Source organism: Lynx rufus, unplaced genomic scaffold, assembly GCF_022079265.1.
Source record: "Lynx rufus isolate CCGP_SWC_20201006 ecotype Redwood Valley unplaced genomic scaffold, mLynRuf1.p SCAF_22, whole genome shotgun sequence".
Classification (NCBI taxonomy): domain Eukaryota; kingdom Metazoa; phylum Chordata; class Mammalia; order Carnivora; family Felidae; genus Lynx; species Lynx rufus.
This window is the reverse complement of record NW_025814837.1, coordinates 9,442,341-9,463,218: the sequence shown is the minus strand read 5'-3', so window position 1 is coordinate 9,463,218 and position 20,878 is coordinate 9,442,341. Positions and strand designations below refer to the sequence as shown.

The 20,878-nt window shown below is 39.5% G+C and overlaps 1 protein-coding gene across 1 annotated transcript in view; it reads right to left on the bottom strand.

Annotated features, from left to right (window-relative positions):
* The window catches only part of KLHL14 (kelch like family member 14), a 102,086-nt gene that overhangs the window by 6,471 nt on the left and 74,737 nt on the right, over window positions 1-20,878 (bottom strand). The window contains exons 3-6 of the mRNA XM_047087062.1: window positions 18,695-18,784; window positions 10,288-10,366; window positions 3,338-3,528; window positions 3,098-3,256 (exon numbers count right to left, since the gene is read on the bottom strand). Coding sequence (XP_046943018.1) covers window positions 3,098-3,256; window positions 3,338-3,528; window positions 10,288-10,366; window positions 18,695-18,784 — 519 coding nt within the window. The remainder of the gene's footprint in view (window positions 1-3,097; window positions 3,257-3,337; window positions 3,529-10,287; window positions 10,367-18,694; window positions 18,785-20,878) is intronic.

Below are 20,878 nucleotides of genomic sequence, written 5' to 3'. Positions count from 1 at the left end.
TCACTTAATTCCTCTCAACCACCCCATGAGATAGTTATGCCATTATATTCATTTTAGAGAGGAGAAAACTGAGAGCAAGAGAGAAATAATGACTTGAGTAAGTCACACAACCAGTAAGTAGATAGGCTGAGGTTTAAACTCAGGCAAACAGGCTTCTGAGCTCATATTATTACAGGCTAAACTGTATTGCTTTTCCTAAACGAATATTTAACTCTCAAAATGTTTAAAAAATTTTTTTTAATGTTTATTTATTTTTGAGAAAGAGAGAGAGAGAGAGTGTGCAAGCTGGGATGGGACAGAGAGAGGGACACAGAATCCGAAGCAGGTTCCAGGCTCTGAGCTGTCAGCACAGAGCCTGATGTGGGGCTCAAACTCACACATTGTGAGATCATAACCTGAGCCAAAGTCAGATGCTTAACCAACTCAGCCATCCAGGTGCCCAATCAAACTGTTTTAGTTAAATGGTGTTCAGAATCTTTTACCTTTTTCAACAGTTTATGTTTATAAGCAACTATGATGAAGTGAATAGTTTCCAATATCTACTAAGGATCAAGGTCAAGTAGGGGGCTAACTTTCACTGAGGGCTTCTTCTCTCACCTCTGATGAAGTTTTTCAGTGACTGGGGCAGTAAGTGGGTTGCAGAGAACAACTTAAATTCTTAGACTCCACTGGGGCCCTGCCTTTAATTTAGAAAGTCAAAAATCTGGAGGGGGAGTGCTTCCTGGTCACTGAACAGACCAAATCCTTGATAATATTTTTCTTCTCTTTACATGTGTGCAATGGATATTTGCTAGCTGACAATTACAATGCATACACTCAATCAAAATCAACCTACTGGACTCTTCAAAGTAATTAAAAAGATAGACCAAAAAGTAGAATAATTTTCATTCTTGAAGAAGCGGACAAATTATTTCAGGCCACTAACTTCTTACATAAAATAAATCACATAGATTTGAGAACAGTAGAGTGAAGGATTTACTGGAATTCTGTGGTATATTCCTTTCCTGTAAGATTATTGATGATAATTTCTGAAGCATGGATAACTGGAATGAGGACTGGGGAAAATTTCCAGTTCTGAAGTTCTAGTGGCATCATAGGAGGATATGTATGCCTTCTTGGTGCCCACTACACATATGACATATGTTGATGATAAGCCTCAAAAACTATAAGGAAAAGATAATTACCCCTCTTTTATAGACATGGGATTAAGGGTCTTGAGTAAGACCACACAACTACAAGTGCATAACTGGAACCCAGATCCATACCCTTCTCTCTGCACCATAATGCCTTCCTGAGCTGACCTAACTTTGATGTGTGTGTGTTCTCATTTAGGTTGTCATTACCCTGTCCAAGTATAACCTGAAATATTAAAGCTTCCTAGAATATGGGGCAACTGGGTGGCTCAGTTTGTTGAGCATCTGACTCTTGATTGCAGCTCAGGTCATAGTCTCATGGTTCATGGGGTGGAGCCCCATGTTGAGCTCTGTGCTGACAGTGTGGAGCCTGCTTAGGATTCTCTGTCTCCCTCTTTCTCTCTGCCCCTCCTTCACTCGCATTCTCTCTCTCTCTCTCTCTCTCAAAACTAAGTAAACATTTTTTAAAAATTCCTAGAATGTTTAGTCATCATTATGCAAAAGAAATTAGTAGAAATCACATTTTAATGTAGAAAGCTACAAAGTTAATACTGCATACAAATATTTTGATGAGAAGGAATGGTGTATGGCTTGAGATGAAAGAGAAGCAATGAAAGAGAAAAAGAATAAAAAGGGAAAAGTTGCAGCAGCAAAGGTAATCAATCCCTTCCCACTGGGGAGAGTACAAAGGTGAGCAGCATAGACTAGGGTATTGACGTTTCTGATTGAATACGAACTTGGAAATATTTACATAAAAATTACACCTGTGTGGTCTTGATTATGTTAGGGGTATATATGTATTGGGAGAACCAGAAGGGAATGTCTACATCTATCATTTTTTAGATGGTTGTATGATGGAAAAATAAATGCATAGAAGGCCTTATCTACCATACTTGGATGGCCTGTTTCACATTTGGTTCAATTTCAAGGATCATGGCAGGTCAGAGCTAGAGGAGATTTTAGAGATCATCTATACCAGCTTCTTCATTTTTAGGTAAGAAAACTGAGGCCCAATGCAGTTCAGGAATCTTAACAACACAGTTCTCTCTGCTTTCCTGTCAAATTCAGTGTGATATGCATGTAGATAGTTACACACATGCACGTAAACTACAAAAAGTTGTAGTCAGGGGCAGCTGGGTGGCTCAGTGGGTTAAGCATCTGATGTGGGCTCAGGTCATGATCTACAGTTCGTGAGATCGAGCCCCACGTTGGGCTCTGTACTGACAACTCAGAGCCTGGAGCTTGATTTAGATTTTGTGTCTTCCTCTCTCTCTCTCTGCCCCTCCCCCACTTGCGTGCTCACTTTCTCTCTCTCTCTCTCTCTCTCTCAGATGAGTAAACTAAAAAAAAAAAGGTTGTAGTCATACAGATATATGGAGAGGAGAGGAGCCCAAACAAAACTCTAAAAATATCATGTGGTTTTTTTTTTTTTTTTATTAAAAAAGCAAGTAGAATTTGAGAAGCATAGGTTTGGTGTTCAACTCTTAAAATAAATAATTCCAAATTTAGACATGAAATTCTACTAAATGTTTTCTTTAAGAAAAATCACATATTAGCTTCTTTGTGCAGCTATGACTGAAGTTCTTTATGATCACTACAAAAAACAATTTTCTGGAAAAAATTTATTGCTATAACTTTGGAGATAGGGAATAATTTATTTTACTGAATTCATTGTTACAACAAATTGTTTGTGCTTTCAGTTATTAATGCTTCCGTTTTTTACTTTCTGTTGACATCATTATTCATTTCTTTAATGTGTGTGGTAACTTAAAAATAATCCTATCTGCAGAGGAGCCAAAATAAATGCCTGCCCAAGGGTACAGCTAATTTACACAGAGTAGATTTTATTTGGTCAACATGTTTTTTACTTGGTTAACTATGATTATCTAACGAGAAACCCCCTTAGCAAGAAACATGAGATGCAAATGATATTGTGATTAAAAAAAAAAAAGAAAGAAAAAGACCTTTCAAATGATTTCCTCCAATTGCATACAAGCGATCATTCATTACAGCCAAAGTGTGGATGGCGCGTTTTGTGTTCATATCTTGTTTTCGAGCCCAGACATCCATTACAGGGTCATAGCAATATAGCCATGGGACATATTCTCCATTGTGTACACCCCCTGTGAATTAAACATATACATACAAGTCAAGAAAGTGCCTTGGAACTGAAGTTTGGAACAGAAAGTGGAGGAATGACTTGCCTGAAATGTATATCTTCCCATTGTGCACTGCTCCTGCGTGAGCAGCCAGAGGCTGGGGCAAAGAGGACACATAACGCCATTCGTTCGTTTCTAGGTTATAGCTCTCCACGCTGGACAAATAGCCGGTTTCGTTCCTTCCACCAATAACGTATAAATGCTTGTCCAACCGACATGCATAGAAACTGGCTCTTCTACAATGAAAACAACAACCCACCATAAATCACAAAAGGGGCTCCGTCAGTCAGGGAAAAGGAGGTACATCCCGCTCTAGAAAGGGTTGCAGAAATTTGGAAATAACACACACAGCTCCCTTCTAAATCTGAGACCTTTACAGTAATTGTACGCATTGCCTGTTATGGTTAGCAATTTCATATTAAAGTAACAGGAGAGGAGAAAGTCACCAACCCTGTTTCAGCTTCTTTTATTTTGCTTTTTTATACACTGTTAAAGTGTTCACTAATGTTTGGGATATTTGGTACCTTGTACAGATATCACAGCTCAGTAAGACAAAGTGAAAAATGAGGTAGATAATGTAACAATAATAAATTATCTTGACATTCACTTTTTTCATGGTCCTTCAAGGGTCATTGTTCCCAATTTATAAGAGAACTACATCATCAAAATTTTTCTTCAATTATCATTTTTTTTTCTTCCCAGTACTACCACAAATAGAGAAACTTTTGTGAACTGAATAGAGTGCTGAAATTTTGCTCTTATACAAACCAATCGTAGGAATTTCACTGATAGAGCTTTTAGTGTTGTTTCTTACAAAGCTACAGGATATTTTTTAGTCTCTTTTCAAGAGAGGCAATTCATTAAATTATCCCATTATGCCTTCAAAGGTAAAAGACACAAGCTGTGTTGAAAGGGAGACCAATCCTGAGGTAGACCATAGAATAAGAGTAAGATATTGAGGACCTGAAGTAGAGTTTTATGGAAGACACAGAAGAGCTGAGCAAAAGATATTTTAAAGGACGAAGTAAGACTCAGTAACTAGTAAGACATGAGAGCTGAGGGAGAATAAATGTTCAAAGGGGACCTGAAAATTTGGAGTTAGGATGACTAGGTTGATATATTAAACAAGTCCTTGACCCTTTGCTTCTTTTTTTCTCATTGATGCTACTGGAATAATACACTTTATGAGGATAAGATATGAATAAGTACGATTGTTAAGTGCCAGGCCCCTCAGAGGATATAATTTATGTTTGATAAATGTATGGTCTTCATAAAAATAAGGGCCAAGACTCTTGGGCAATGTCAGTAGCAAGATCAAGAGTCCTAAAGATTTTTATCAGGAGATTTTCCAAGTTGTGTTTACAAAGTGCCAAAACCTCTAGGAAGCAGGAGACAGCGTCTTGATTAACAGTTTGGTCTCTGGAACGGGTTGCGTGGCTACATGATTTATTGGATGTGTGACCTTTGACACATTAGTTAACCCCTCTCAGCCTCACGTTGCTCATTTGTAACAGGGGGATGTTAATGGTACCTTTTTTTACAGGGTTATTTGCAAATGCATATGTAAAGTGCTGTCATAGTGTCCAGCTTTTTGTTCATGTGTCAGAACCATCAGTTACCATGACCCGGGTAAAAATGTTATTAAAAATCAGCCATCAAGATGTTTGCATATAAACTTTGCCTAGCCATATTTTAAATGACAGTGAAATTTTTTAATGTTTGTGTAGGTGATTTATTACCAGTAGGTATGGTATATGTTATAGATGTTGATGTATTCAGTTTTATTTTTTTCTAGCTTTTTTGAGGCATAATTGGCAAATAAAGTTGTAATATATTTAAAGTCACAATGCACTAATTTGATATATAGATACATTGTGGAAGGATTCCCACAATCAAGTTAATTAACACATGTATCACCTCACATAGCTATTTTTTTTGTTTTTTTTTTTTTTGTTTTTTTGTTTTTGTTTTTTGTGTGTTTTTTTTTTTTTGGTTTTCTACTCTCTTAGCAAATTTCAAGTATACGCTACAATATTAACTATAGTCACTATGTTATATATTAGATACACAGAACTTCTGCATCTTATAATTGAACGTTTATACCTTTTGACCAGCCTCTCCTCATTTCCCTCATCTCCTGGCCCCTAGCAACCACCATCCATTGTTTCTTTAAGTTTGACTTTTTCTTTTTTTTTTTCCAGATTCTACATATAAGTAACTGTGTTTCTCCTTCTCTGTTTGGTTTATTTCACTTTGGAAAACGACCCTTAATTTCATCCATGTGGTCACAAATGGCAGGATTTCCTTTTGTTATGGCTAAATAATACTCCATTGTAAAGATATGCCCCCTTTTCTTTATCTATTCATCTGATGACAGACACTTAGGTTGTTTCTATATCTTGGCTTTTGTGAATAATGGTGCAATGAACATGAGAGTGCAGATACCTCTTCAAGATATTGATTTCATTTTCTTTGGTTATAAAACAGAAGTGGGATTGGTGGGTCATATGGTTTTTATTTTTTTTTAATAGTCCTGAAAATCATGGATAATTTTAGAGCAAAATTTTGGCTCTGTTTGTATTTTTTCCTGTATTTTCCTGATGCTTTTGAAAGAAATATGTGCTGTAGAAAATTCAGAAGGACAATGAAGAACAGCAATGATGGAAAAAGAGGAAGGAGGAAAGGAGGAAGGAAAATAAAGAGTAGGTGTGGCAGATTTCATAGAGTGAGTCTGGTTAACCTGGGTCTTCTGAGGGGTTCATGAAGCTCTGAAATTGTAATAAAATTGTAATAAAATGTTGCATATATAGGTCTTGCACGTATGCATTGTTTGGAGAATATGTTTGGAGAAAGGTATTAGGAAGAAGCTTTTTAATCAGATTAATCTAAAAATTTTGAGATTTCCTGTTACAGAGAAGTAAAACCCATTTAAATATAAAATCAGATTAAAAACAGTTGCAAAATTAAGTGCCTGCAGATGTCCATTGCTTCCTTCTATTTCTCTAACCAGATTTCAATTGCTTTCTCATTGAATAAGATAGGTCAAGGTTGTCTTAATAGTGCTTTTACCTTCTCAGTTAAAATGTGTCATTGAAAAGCCTGACATTCTATAAAAATAGATGAAAGTAACAGATATTTCTTCACGCCATCGACACAATCCCTCTTCCATATGATGATTCTATAACAAGTCTTAGAGCCTCTGAAATAATTAATTTACCAATCCTACTAATGGGCCATCTTTAAATAATTTGGACTATGCGGGCCATAAGGTGTTCAGTTCTTCTATGTGCTAGATACCGGTCTACAAGAGAAAATGCCTGCTAGTCATGACAAGTATGAAAACCCTCCACCAAATAAGTGTAGATAATGGAGAATAAGAGGAAAATCTCCTTGTAGTAGTGTGCACTCCTTTCATCTAGTCTAAATTTCAGTTTTCTCACTTTTTTCTATCCTGGTTCCTTCCTTCCTTACTGACACTGAGTGAGCCTGTCAGAACTTGCTGTCTTTCTAGCCAAGATTTTCTTAATTTGATGCTTCGTGTGTACTCCTAGCTTTATCCACACAGTGTCACTGTTAGGATCTAAATGGAAAAAAAAAAAAATCAGTAGGTTCCGCTTCCTGACTAAAACTGCATTTTTATGTAGAAATTCCAATAGTGAAGATTCTGAGCCTATGACTTATTCCCTTGCATGTCCAAAGTGAGAATTCATGAGATACATTATAGGAACACTGGATAGTTAATGGTCTGTCAGCAACTGTGAACATTTGCTCCAGGCTAAAATTTTACCATACCAGGTCTCTCTTGGGAGTGCTCCCTGCCCCTCCTCCCCACATGAAGAGCACACATAATTAGGCTATTTGGGTGTTTTGTTTTGGGTTTTTTTTGGAAAGTAAGTTCAAGATTACTGAAAATTTTTAAATGGGATTACACTATTTGTGTTGCAAATTGTTCATCTCTCCCTCCTCCAGCCCCTCCTCCCCCAATGCCAGAGGCAATAATAGTCAACGTATTGTGAGAAGTTAAAAAAGACTACCAGTTGCTGGTAGTCAACTTCCACAAACACATTGTGAACATTGCATATTGTACAGGTCTTTCCTAGTTCTTTCTGACCCTTTGGGTGGTCAGTTTATATCCTAGAGCATGAGATTGAATTACTATAACCTTATCTCAGCTTGAAATCTTGACTTTCACCATCATGTTAAAAACAACAAAAGATTTTTTCAGACAGAATATTGTCTCACATTGTTTCTTAAGGCTTGTAGTAACCATTAAAATTTGGAAACATTTTTTACGTATTGCTTCTAGCTTTTGTCTTACTCTGTGAAATATAAGCTTTGCTGTCCGTGCTTTCCAAACTGCTTTTTCTTTTTCTTTTCTTTTCTTTTTTTTTTTTTTCTAGACTAGCTAGGGGTAAGAGCTCCAGATGAATCACACCTACGATGTTTATTTTTACTGAAGAAAAATGTAAAGTTACCAAAGCATTTCTATTGATCTTAGTTTTAATTTTTACCCTCTTCTTTTTCCTGAAGAATCAAATCCTACATCTGAGACCACAACAACTCAGTAGCATTACATTTAAGCGTGTATTTTCCTGTAATCATTTCACAGATAGTAGGGATGCATTTCATGAGTCAGTTGAGTAAGCCTAGAAGCAGTGTGCCCATTTCCCTGCTGAACTGGGGGATAGTCTGCGCTTTGATTATAGCACTCCTTTAGAAGCTCTGATTAGGTGAGATATCCTAAGAATCTGTCCAGCCGGCTCGAAGAGTGGGTTATCCTAGAGGTGGTTTTCAACAGGCTTCTATTATTCTCGGTTTGGTAACTTCTCAGCAGTTTGATACCAAGAATGGAAGGAGGGAGGTGGGGGAACTTCTGGTGAGCCTGATTCATGATCTATACAATGTACAATTAATTCAATTAAATGTTTCAAGAAACTTGAGATCTGAAGGGTGTCTCATATATATTTTTTTTCTTTTTTTCTTCTTCTTTGTGTGCTCACCAATTAAGCCACGATGGTAACTGACTGTATTTGCTACTTAGAATGGAGGCTTGGCAATGACAGAAAAATTTCATTTTAGGTTATGGATTGTTGCCAGGGTCAACCAACCCATAGGAGATAGGGAGCTAGAAGATTGACTGGGCATTTGTGAGATCTGCCTTTTCCCACTCAGCTCTGTAAGGAGCTCTTTATTTGGTCTATCGAGTTGATTGTTCTAAATCTAAAAAAAAACTTCTTTTACTAGGGACCTGACATGATATACCATAATGACTTAGAAAGAAACGTTAAACAGTCCATCCTGTCAACGGTGGCTGCCGGGCGCCGACAGACCATGGCAGGTCTTTTTATCAGGTCAATGAGCTGCTAAAAATTGTCTAAGTAGGACCCTGCCATGATAGGCCATAGTGCCTCAGAGGAAGTCATTATAGAATATCAAGTAAACAATACACATTTAAAAAAATTACTAATTAGGTTTTGCAGCAATACTTCTCATCCTTAGGGGCTCTAGAGTGAGATAATTGACCGCGACGTGAGTTATGCCTCCCAAACGGAAGGCGTGAAGGTTAATTATCGTGGTGTGCAGCCCCCCAGCAAAGGGGACCGCGGTGATGAGATGCTGACATTTCCGATAGATTATTGATATTCATTTTTTAAATATGTTTCTTAAAGAAAACTTTTTGGAATGGTTTTGATTAAAGGGTAGAGTGAAGCAGCCACAATAGGAGCAACCAGGAAATAACCCCAAAGGGAGAGAAACAAGGTGCAGTGGAGAGGACATCAGGCGGCTTTTATGCAGGCACGTATGCACGAGAGGAGGACTGAGAACTTTGTCTGGATATTAACTGACTTAGAATCATTTCTTCAGGTACCTTGGAACTGCACATTCCCAAAAGTGTCTGTGGTTCTTACATTGTGCCTCATCGTTTCCAGTGTATAGCTTTTAGTCTCCTGAAAGAGGGTTTTAATATATTTATAGAGAAGAGAGGGTTAGATAGGGAGTTTTCTCATACCATAGATTCATACTGTCCTGCTGCAGGAATGCACATTTTTGAATAAATGATATTATCCGAAAACTTCCTTTTAACTTGGAATTTATGAAGGACCCGACTGGATCTTAGTGATGTAATTCAATCTAATCGAATGTTTATAAACGAGATGTTAAGGTGACGAATCGTGAGGGAAACAGGAAAGAAAGGTATTTCTTAAATACTTCAGTTGAGAAGAAGCAATAGGTTGCAGCTTATTGTAATTATATCGGATACTTTGCTCAAGAGGATGCTGAAGTATTATTTGAAAAGAATCAAGGGCTCAGAATTTAGCCTGAGAATTTGCATATGCATATTAAGGTGTGGCCTTATGCAGGTAACAACCAGGAGAGGCAAAATATGTATAAATATAGTTAGTAGTCACTCGTCCCTTGGCCGCTAGGAGACTGGGGTGAGATGAACACCAAATATATAAAAAACTGAGATGATACTTTGCAAAACTCTTTTTTTTTTTTTTAAAGCTAACAAATGACCTGTTCTTGAATGTATAATGGGAGGATAGTTGAGAGGGCAAATGTACAAGATTTGAGTTAGTGAGACTTGAAAATTTAAGACTGAAATTTCTGCATCAAAATGCATACCATTGTAAGAATGGTGGTTTTTTTTTTTTTCCAATTATAGGATTTAAATATATTATCACCAAGAAAAGTAGGATAGGCAGTGAGATTTTAGCTCCACTTGCCAACAAACCAAAGTAATGTAATAATGGAAGACAATCATACATTTTTTCCTCTTCCTACATTAGGACCAATAATTGATTTACTTGATTAGTTTTCCCCATTGAGTTAACAAAGGAGTTATTCCAAATGGGCCAGGCCAAATTTTGTATTTTGACTCGTATGTCTTTCCTTGGCTCCATTTAGCATAATTTGTGATAGGAAACCATTCAGCATCTGTGCTTCCTGTAAAGTAGCCACAAATGTTTCAGACATAAGAAACAAACACTTACCTTTCTTGCATGGGTGGAAGTTGTATCCAGCTATTAAATCGAGGATCATAACGACTGACAAAATTTGTACTGTGTTTTCCTGTAAAAATATATGTGAGACATTTAAAACTTAGTTTCCTTTGTTGTTTTGAACATCTAATAGTGTTTGTAAGGTGTGTCTGTTTTCAGGTTTAACACACACATGAATTAAGTAGGGGGACTAGTTAGCCCAGTCTGAGAAGCAGTAAGTCAGTAGAAGAATAAATGTGCCACCTCAAATATTTTTCCTTTTTCTTCTTTTCCACTCCATCTTTTTTTTCTTTCATTTTTTGGAATGAGTCAGAACAAAACTAAATCAGCCATTATGATAAAAGCAAGTATGTTTACCAAACCAGTTTTACCACAAAGTTAGGGGGAAATTTTCTGAATTTTGGTATTTTTGTGTTTTAAAAATAGGAACTTATTGTCTGTAAATAATCAGTTCCAGAGACTTTTTAAGAAGTTTTTTTTTTCCACATTTATTTATTTTTGAGAGACAGAGCATGAGCAGGGGAGGGGCAGAGAGAGAGGGAGACACAGAATCAGAAGCAGGCTCCTGGCTCTGAGCTGTCAGCACAGAGCCTGATGTGGGGCTCGAACCCATGAACCGTGAGATCATGACCTGAGCCGAAGTTGGACACTTAACTGACTGAGCCATCCAGGCACCCCTGTTCTAGACACTAACTTGTGTAATATCTGTGGTGAGAGCCTTTTTTTTTTTTAAATGATCCAAGAACCTAGCAGTGGTTGAGTCAGCCCTCTCCCCATGGAAATAACAACAATCACTTCAGTGAGAGTTTGCATTAGGAAATCAGTTATAGTCCATTCACGTCACGTAAGTTCTGTGTGTGTGTATTTGGGGGAAGCATGGTTGCAGGTACATGTGCTGAAGTGGGAAACATGAGTCCTCAGAGCTGGTGAACCAGCTTTTCCCCTCTGTTGTGCCTAGGAAGCACAGCAGTGCCTTTAAGGTATTAAAATGAATCCTATTTTACATATAGATTGACACCAAAGCAAGAAATGGAAGTGAAAGACTGTATTCCATTTTCTGTGTAGCACCTGAGATGACAATCATCTATAACACTTGAAGGTTTAACTCTGAAAATGTTTTTGTTCATATATGTAAAACTAAACATTGAAATACAGGTACTAAACTTCACAGGAATAAACAGATAGGAGTGTGTGTGTGTGTGTGTGTGTGTACATGCTTGTGTCTATCCAACACAATTATTAATTGCATAAATATATTTTGAGCATTTATTGTATGTCTTATGTGCTCTAGGTTCTGAGAATATATTGGTGAACAAAAAAGGAAAAGTCCCTGTTCTTGTAAATGAATAAAGAAATATATATTTTCAAGTAGAGACAAATGTTATAAAGCAAGGATTGATAGGGGGCAGGCTAGTTTAAATAGAGTGGTTACCTGCCTACAGATGTTTTCTGCAGAATGAGCCTCTCACACAGTGGGCTTGGTGAGTAGAAAGTCCCAGGGGTTGGCCATGAGTTCAAATCCAGCAAGAATACTGGGGTGACTTAGACAGAAGTCAGAAGCATATCAAGGACCAGAATACAGTGTGCCTTGTGGACTGGTGCAGGATTGTGTCTTCTGTTATAAGAATAGCAGGAAGTCGCTGGAGGGTTTTGAGCAAATAAAAAACATGGCCTAATTTATCTCTTACAAAGATCACGCTGGCTATTGTGTGAAGAACAGACTGTAAAGGGGCCACTCTGAAAGCAAGGGAGCTATCAGGAGGCCATTATAAAAGTCAAGGCAAGGGGTGCCTGGGTGGCTCAGTTGGTTGAGCGGCCGACTTCGGCTCAGGTCATGATCTCGCGGTCCGTGAGTTCGAGCCCCGAGTCGGGCTCTGTGCTGACTGCTCAGAGCCTGGAACCTGTTTCAGATTCTGTGTCTCCCTCTCTCTCTGACCCTCCCCCTTGCATGCTCTGTCTCTGTCTCAAAAATAAATAAATGTTAAAAAAAAATTTAAAAAAAGTCAAGGCAAGAGCTGATGGAGGCTTGAATGAAGGTGGAGGCATTAAGATATGTTGGGATCTATTGTATGGGCAGTGCTGATAAAATTTTCAGATAGACTGAATATTGGCATGAGAAAAAGTAAGCAATTAAGGATGGCTGCCAGATGTTGAGCCTGAGTAACTAGATGGAAGGTCATGACATTTGCTGAAGTACGGAAGACCAGGCAAGAGGAGTTTGAGGATTAGGAAGAGAAACCATTAGTTCCGTTGTGGACTTAACCTTGAGAGACCTATAGGGTCTCAAAGTAGAAGTATATGGTAGGCCACTGGCTCAATGAGGCTGCAGATGCAAATTTTGGAGTCATTACTCTAGAGATATTATTTAAAATCATAGAACAAAATAAAACCCTTTAGACAGAGGGTATGGGCATGGAAAATAAGAGTCCTGAGAAAGAGCCCTGGAGTAGAAGAAGAAAAACCAGCAAAGGAAAGGAATTGTCAGAGCCAGGAGCAAAAAGTATGATATTTTGGAAGCCATGTCAAATAGTACTTCAAAAAGAGGAGCGAACAACTGACAATTGACCATAGTATTTGGCAACATGGAGGCTGATGGTAGTCTTGACAAGATTGACTAAGATCTAAGAAAACAGATGCAAGAGGAAGGCAATGCTTCTTAGGATTTTGCCACGAGAAGGAGTAGATTATAGCTGGAGGATGCAGCATCAAAAGTAGGTTTTTTTGGTAGTTTGATTGTATTTTTAAGTCCAGAAATACTGGAAAGTCCTTGAGGGAAAAGGCAAGAGGGAATGAGAAATAGACCTTAGGTTGGAGCAGAAACCAAAATAGGAGGGAAGATAAAATACATGGGTAGCAATGGTGGTAAGTGAACAGATTTGGTAGTAGCAAGATGAAGATTTTATCTTCTGATTGCTTCTATTTTCTTTGAATTAAGAGGCAAGGCCATCAGCTGAGAGTGCAGAGAGAGGTTTTGGAGAAAGAGGCATTTGTGAGAGAGTTAACTTGGAGGGTGGAAGAGTATATTGACCAGGGAAGTTTGGTGGAGTTGGCCAGTAGTGAGCATGGTTCATTAGTAGCCAGTGTGGCTCTGTGGTTTTCTACATCCACATTTAGTTGCTCAGGAGAGGGAAGAGGTGGAAGGGAGTTGGGTTTAACCAGGGCCAGGGCTTTACCAGGAGAGTATAATGAAAGGAGAGGTGGATGCAAGGACTGCAGGCACACGCGCTAAGGTGATCATAGGAATGGGCACTAGACTATAAACCCAGTAAGGAGGGAGGTAAGGACATCAGGGGAATGATGGACAGTGAAAAAGTAGTAGGGTAGAGTGAAGGAGGTGTCATTTCCAGGATAACTGTGGCTAGCTGCCACATGAGAGGGCAGAAGGTAAAAAAAAAAACCCTGAAGATATTCTTTACAGTGATGGATTTTAAGGTTATGGGAGTGACAATAAAGAGATAGTAGAAAAGCTACCTGCCTCCAATAATAAGAAGTTCTGGGCTCAGGTGGTGGAGCCATGCAGTCCCCATTAGAGAGGGTGGCTGGGAAAAGAGTATTCTCAGAAGATAGCCAGGTTTTGATTAGAAAAGAATGGAAGTGATCATTAAGAGGAGAGTTGAAGGATTCTGAGGATTTTGTGGACGTGATATTATGAGTTCTAAGGATCTTGTGAGAGTCTGGATAGTGTGATTGGATGGTAAATTAAGTTTGATTTGGAGGTGTACAGAAAGAGTTAAGAGTGAATGGCCCCCAAAATTTGGATTTCACAAAGAGAGGCTCCAGCTCAAGGAAGAATTATGTCTAGAGTTGGTTTATAAGGGAGTTTTTGCAGAATTTGTAATCACTTTATTCTAGAAAAAAATATTCTTAGTAGGTTTCAAGATTCCAAAAGAATCTGAAGATAAATGCTGTTAATAGGAATGTAGAGCATACCCGCCATATATAAGAATGTTTCTTTTTGAAGTTTGGTTTAGAATTTCCACTTAGAGGAAGACATCTGCCTCCTTTTAGCAATGGGGCAGAGTGCCTTCACATGCTGAGCAGTGGTGGCAGAAATTAGCAATTGTGCTTTGGTTGTATTGGTAGTGGCCTTCACTCAGAGAAAAGGCTAAGCAAGGACTGGTGTGATATGGATGTGGATGTGGATGAAGAATTTCCAGGGGCAGAGTCATTGGTGTGAAGGAGAGGTAAGGATGGAGGACTGGGGACGGAAAAGAAGGAAGGCATTCTGGAGATGGCAAAGGATGTGGTGAGGGGTAATGAACCTCAGAAGAAATGAATGTGGTAGAGTGAGGAAGGTGAGCTCAAAAAAAATTACTTGTTCCTTCTTATGGCTTCTATTGGACTCTACCAGCAGCTTAAGAATTTTTGGTTACTTCACTCCTTTAGTTCCTTCTCATCTTTTCTACTTTTTCCTAATTATTCCCCCAATTCTTCTCTTTTTTTTGGTGATGCCCTGTCACCAGACAGGTTTGTTGACTACCCCTTAGGTGATAGGTAAAATGGAGCATGGGTGGCAGTTTTCAGACATGGGGGAAAAAGAAGGAGGGGGGAGGGAAGGAAGTTCCCTACAGGCAGTGTTTTTGGGAGCCAATCGTCAGTAAGTGACAAATGTAAATTGGTTTTCTGTAAGCTGGGGCAGTGAGAGGATAGATGCAGATGTATTAAAATATTATAATGCATTCCTATCACTAATGATGTGAAGGGAGTTAATAGGAGTTAATATCTCTAGCTGAGTAGAAAAAAAAATGGGAGCACCTGGGTGGCTCAGTCAGTTAAGTGTCAGACTCTTGATTTCGGCTCAGGTCATGATATCACGGTTCGTGATTTTGAGCTCTGCACTGATAGTGTAGAGCCTGCTTGGGATTCTCTCTCTCTTCGCCTCTCTGCCCCTACCCACCCCTGTCAGAATAAATAAACTTAAAAACGTATGTATCCTGCTTAAACTTCTAGTAACTAATATGTTTTATGATTTCAAATTGTCTTGTAATCAAGACAATAGATAAATGAAATTATATTTGTATTTTATGAGTACATACGTATTTTATGAGCATGTGTTAAATTTAACAATTTTGAATTTCATTCGAAGACATGCATCTCAGGCACCATTTTTGTAAGAACTGAAGTTTAACTTAAGATTTCATCTTTGGAACTGACATCCAGAATATTTGAATTCATGGATTTTTAATTTTTCCTCCCTGGTAGCAATGAAATTAAAGCATGTTATATATTATCATCGGATTGTTATTCTTTATAAATTTTGGTATTAACTGCTTACTTTTTAATTGCAAAATGTATTATAGTATGAAAATCCTATTTTTTTGAGATGATTGAGCCCCTTCGTGGTTCTTTAAATCAGAAGTGATGAAGATTCTTTGAGAATAAGGGCCCTTTCCACTGCGATACAATACTGACTTTATTTCAAAATATCAAAGGCAAAAACATGATTGTTCTTTAATATTAAACAAAATCCGTATGTCTGCGTGAGGGGGAATTGTCATGCAATATGGCTCTGGAGTCAGACAGACCTACACTGGAATCAGCCCATCTTGGTTCAAACTGTACGTGCTGGCCAGTTATTTCCCCTCTTCAGGCTTAGACTCCTCATAGTAACACTAGAACAATCATGGGACAGACCTCTTGGGATGGTTGTGAGATTCGGTAAAATGGTGCAGGGGAGTGCTTAGCAAATTTCTGGGAAATAATTAGTACTCAACAAATACTACTGCTAATGGTTTAAAAAGAAAAAAAAGAAAAAGAAAAAAGAGTTGGCTATGGTTGACCAGACGGTTGTCGTCCAGGTTGCTCATTGTCACCGCCGTTCCCTCTCTGGAGAACCGCTCTCAGCTGTACAGGCCATGTCCCTGCCTGCCCTCCTCCCTGACGTGGGGGGAAGGCCCCCGCCAATGACTGAATGATTGACGGGAAGACTTGCCTGCTTGCCTCCTGATGTGACCAATTCTCCTCTGTTTAGGGGAGCCAAATCAGTGGTTCATCAGCATTTGCCCAGCTCTATACAAGTGACTTCACATGCCACACATAGCAGGGACAGAATGACTCAACTTTGCAGGTAGGACTCCCACAGCTCTAAAAGGGGGTCTTACAGACACAGAGTTAGCTGCTAGGCCCATATTGAGAGTAAACATAAAATTAAAATACAGTAATGAAAGTTTTACTAAAATTCAATTCTGAGTCTCCTAGTGGCTAAAGCAAAAGAGGAGGGACACGGTAAACCATACAAATGCATTAGTGGTAATTTTCAAAAGCACACAGTGACTCGGTATTGTGGTCTGGCAAGAATTTGTCACGTGGGTCTCCACATGGGACACGCCGAGTGGTGAGTGACAGATGTCCCTGCAGTAAATGCGATGCTGTGTTTTCTACAGTATTTTGTCACAGCATATTCACTGAGGCCTTTAAAATGAATTCCTGTTCATCTCAGGCGTGGGGGGAGGCAAGTCAGTGAAGTCCAATGGCACAGTTTTGTGGGACTCTGAATTAGTTCAGAGATAACACCTGGACTCTCCAGCCTAGAGGAAGGAATATGTCCATGGTGCTATTCCTTATCACCCCACCCAACCTCTCAGCTATGTTTGATAGAAAGTTGAACAGTAAGCAGTTATAGGTTATTCTGAGGAGGAGAGAGCATAACCTGGGGAGCAGGTTTTCTGTGTTGCTGAAAAAGTCTGTCTTAGAGGAGTGGGAAGTTCATAGTGTTTTGTGAAAACTAAATGGTCGCACCAAGACTGGTACCTTTTAATTTAATTTAATTTAATTTAATTTAATTTAATTTAATTTTATTTTATTTCATTTCATTTCATTATTTTATTTTACTTTATTTTTATTTTTTGAGAGACAGAGAGAGGGAGAGGGAGCAAGTGCGTGAGGGGCAGAGAAAGAGAGAGAAGTGGGGCTCCCCCAAAGTGGGGCTCGTGTTCACCCGAAGCAGGGCTTCGATGTGGGACTCGAACTCACGAACCGTGAGATCGTGACCTGAGCCAAAATCAGATGCTTAACCCGCTGAGCCACACAGGCACCCAAGACTGGCATTTTAAAAGAGACCTACAGGGTCTGGGAAGGGAGATGGGCTAAGAGAACATTGTCACCAGAAAGAGGACTTTGCAGCCTTCTCTTGTCATGTGTTCGTTTTAATCTGGCCTTCAAAAAGAATGTTCTGTAGATACTTTGCTTAGATAAACCTGATGGCTGTGCACTGTTGACTTACAAAGACTCTATTCAGTTCAAATTATGTTGGAGGGAGAACAGGTGAAATAGTTACGGGGAGTTACAGTGGATTGTATATATGCCAGTGGTGTTTTGGGGGCGGGGAACGCATCAAGCCTGTCATTGCAAAGCTAAGTTAGAGGAGAGATATTAAATATCATTTTTGCTCCTGTTCTAAACCTGTGTCTCACAAAGCCCAGGAACTGTCCTCTTTGGATAGGAACCAATAAAGCTGCAGGTTTTGGGAAAGAACGTCCTGCTCTCTTCAAAGAAATGTTCTTGGAGGGTGGCCGGGTTGTTTTCCTTTAAGATTTTCTAGAGTGAACAGATGTAACAATTTTCTATAATTTGCCTTGGTGCAGATGCTGAAAGAGAGCATTCACAATAAAATATATGCAGTATATGTAATTTCACTTGGATGTTCTGGGGTTTTAAAGTAAAAATGTGTACCTGCAAGCTGTTTTACGGTTTCTCAGTCATAATAATCTCTGTTACACAGAAGGCTACAACTGCAACCCCTCCTTCACGTGCAGGAGTTCCAAAAATATCTTGATAATTTTGCGCATTCGTCAAGGCACGGTGTTCTCCCTGGGCTGGCTTGGGAGCGGTGCTAAACGTGTTCAATTTCTCTTTGCGAGGAATTTATCAAGTAACCACATCCACAGGGAGGATGGTGGATAGTCTTCGAAAGGAGCCCCAACTAGAATGGGTCTCACGTAAGAAATGCTGCAAGAGAACTTGAGCTGTGAAGTTCACTTCAGTTCGGACTGCACATGACGCTTATCTACTGAAACTGCGTTATTACACTGATAAAACTGGAGGAAAGTGGTGGAGAAGGTGGTGAGAATTCTTAATAGCTGCAGCTTGCTACCTGCCTCTGGGGAGTCTGTGCTTATGTTTGTGACGTTCCTCAGGGGACGGATAAGGAGAGGGGCCGGGGCGTCACTGCAAAGCCAAATCCCCAGACGGTCCATGAGCGAATGCTCCACTGCGCGCGTCCTCTGCCAGCTCAACGGTTGACCCTCCCTCCAATCGTCAGCCCAATTTACCGACTGCTTCGTGTGTCCCTGCGCACAGAAGTGCATTTCCCACAGTAATCACAAAACAGGCTGCCACCAGTGCCTTCCACGACGCACATGCTCGTTGCGCACCTACTATTGAGCAGTTCAATAGTTACCATTGGGGTTCCATTGGTCCTCTCCACCCAGCACAAACAAGAAGTTTTCTACCTCCACAACGCAGTGGTGGGCACTGTTGTACGGCATAACTGGAATGGAGGGGGGAGAAAAGAAAAGACGCATGAAATTCTCCACCTTAGGACTTGAGACCTTGGCTCACTAGTTATTTGCTTCCACCAAAGGGTGTCAAATGTGAGAGTAAGTCGGAAGGAAGAAGACAGCAGCAGCCGCAGAGGGGACACCCGCCGGTCTCCAGTGGTTCAGCCGTGTGTTCACAGCAATTTCAAACCCAGCCCCTTTTGATTAATTTTACATAATGTTATTCCACAAATTAGTCAAGAACAACCTGTCTTGCGGCTTTCGAGTCTTAAGTTGTCCTCACCTGCCTGATGATGGGGATCGAATTCTAAACCAATGACTGATCGTCCCAAATGGTCAGGGCTGGGGGTTACTTCTTGGAAGAAATAACCCTGCACGCGCTTGGAGCCGTTAAGATGCTCTGCCCAAACTTGGTTTGCTGGCAATCTTTCCATAAACAGACTCAGGGTGCTTGGTAGCTTTCTATTCCACAGCAATGAGCAAGCTGAATTTCCATACAGTTTTAAGTTTTTAAATTAAGGTCCTGCTGATTTAATGCCTTCTCCAAATGTATACGCTTAATTTCCTGTACAATGTCATTAGCAGCACAATCACACATTTTCTATCTATCTGCTTAGGAGCTCTTCTGTGACGAAGATAAAAACTGTCAGGAACATCACAAATATCCATCCGTTCCCCTGGTCTCGCCCTTCGCCCTGCCCCAGTGTGGTTGGTGTCAGGAGGGGGGTGTTATTGAGAAACCCACCAAAGCCCCGGTTGCTCTGTGTTTGTTTGTTCTCATTTACATTTTCTTTTGGGAGACACACACAGTATGAATAGGACAGCCCTGTCACCCCATGTGCTGTGCAGTGTTGGTGGCTGCTATTGTAATATCATATGGCAAATGTAAACTCGAGCAGAATTAGTTATCACATCACATGCAGTGGTTTGGACCCAGTGACACCCAGTAGGAAAAATGATGTCCTTGTTCGGCTCATCATATGGGCACCTTAAATCTAGGTGAGGACAAATGGGGAGGTGATGTGCATGTTCAGGCAGAGAACTTATTGCTTGACACGGATCAACAGAGCACTTAAGAAACCAGTGCAGTGGGAAATCAATATGAGTCAGGGCCAGCTCTTCCTCTGTGCTCTTTTGCCAATGCCGAAACAGACAGAGCCTATACTAGACCCAACTTATTTGGGATGATATATATCTCTCATTTCATTTTGTGTTCATCATCTTTTCTTTTTCTCAGAATGCACTTATGCTGGCTAACATATGTAAATAAAATTAACAAGGGACAGGCACAGCTTCGAAATCTATAATACAGCTTCGGGAAGAGCGAATCAGATCATTTAAGCTTCTTACTAAAGGATTTTAGGTGTTTGGGCTATTTTGAGTTATTTATTTTTTACTGTGCGTATTCATTGTTTTTAAACTTATATTTCTAATGCTAGAGGCCTTGGTATGGAAACCCCTGATTTCTGGGACAATGTAGAAATTGGATGTGCTATGGATTTGTGTGGTCTATTAATTAGGTCATTGACGTAGGGAGTCATCTTGGGGATGCCCTTTTGCCCCTCAACCCTCAGTTATCTCTTTGGAAAATGCTTTTAACCACATAGCTCTGCAGAGATACCATATAGTTTCTCAGAATCTACTGGGGCAGAATATATGTTGAGTTCACTGACCAACTAAAATCAAATACATTTTGAACACCTTTTTTTTTCTTTTTTAAATTAAACATCATTGTTTGGATTATGATGCTGGTTCCAGAATAGCAAATACAAAACTATGCTGCTCATATATGATGTATATTGTGTATATTGTGAACAGCCTGGTGCCACTCCAGTTCACCATCATGTCAGCTGGGCAGTGTAAACTCACAGCATGGGTTATCATCTGCATGTGTCTATTCACATGGGACCTGAGGATAGGAATAGGGCCATTGACTATAACCAATGACTTTATGACTGCCACTCTTTCAATATTTAAATTTTTGGTCAGTTCAAGCCCCAAACCTTATAAAAATGAAAAACTGCATTATCATCTGTTCCACCAGAAGTCCTGCTTGGTAATGAAGCACAATCTCTGAAAATATA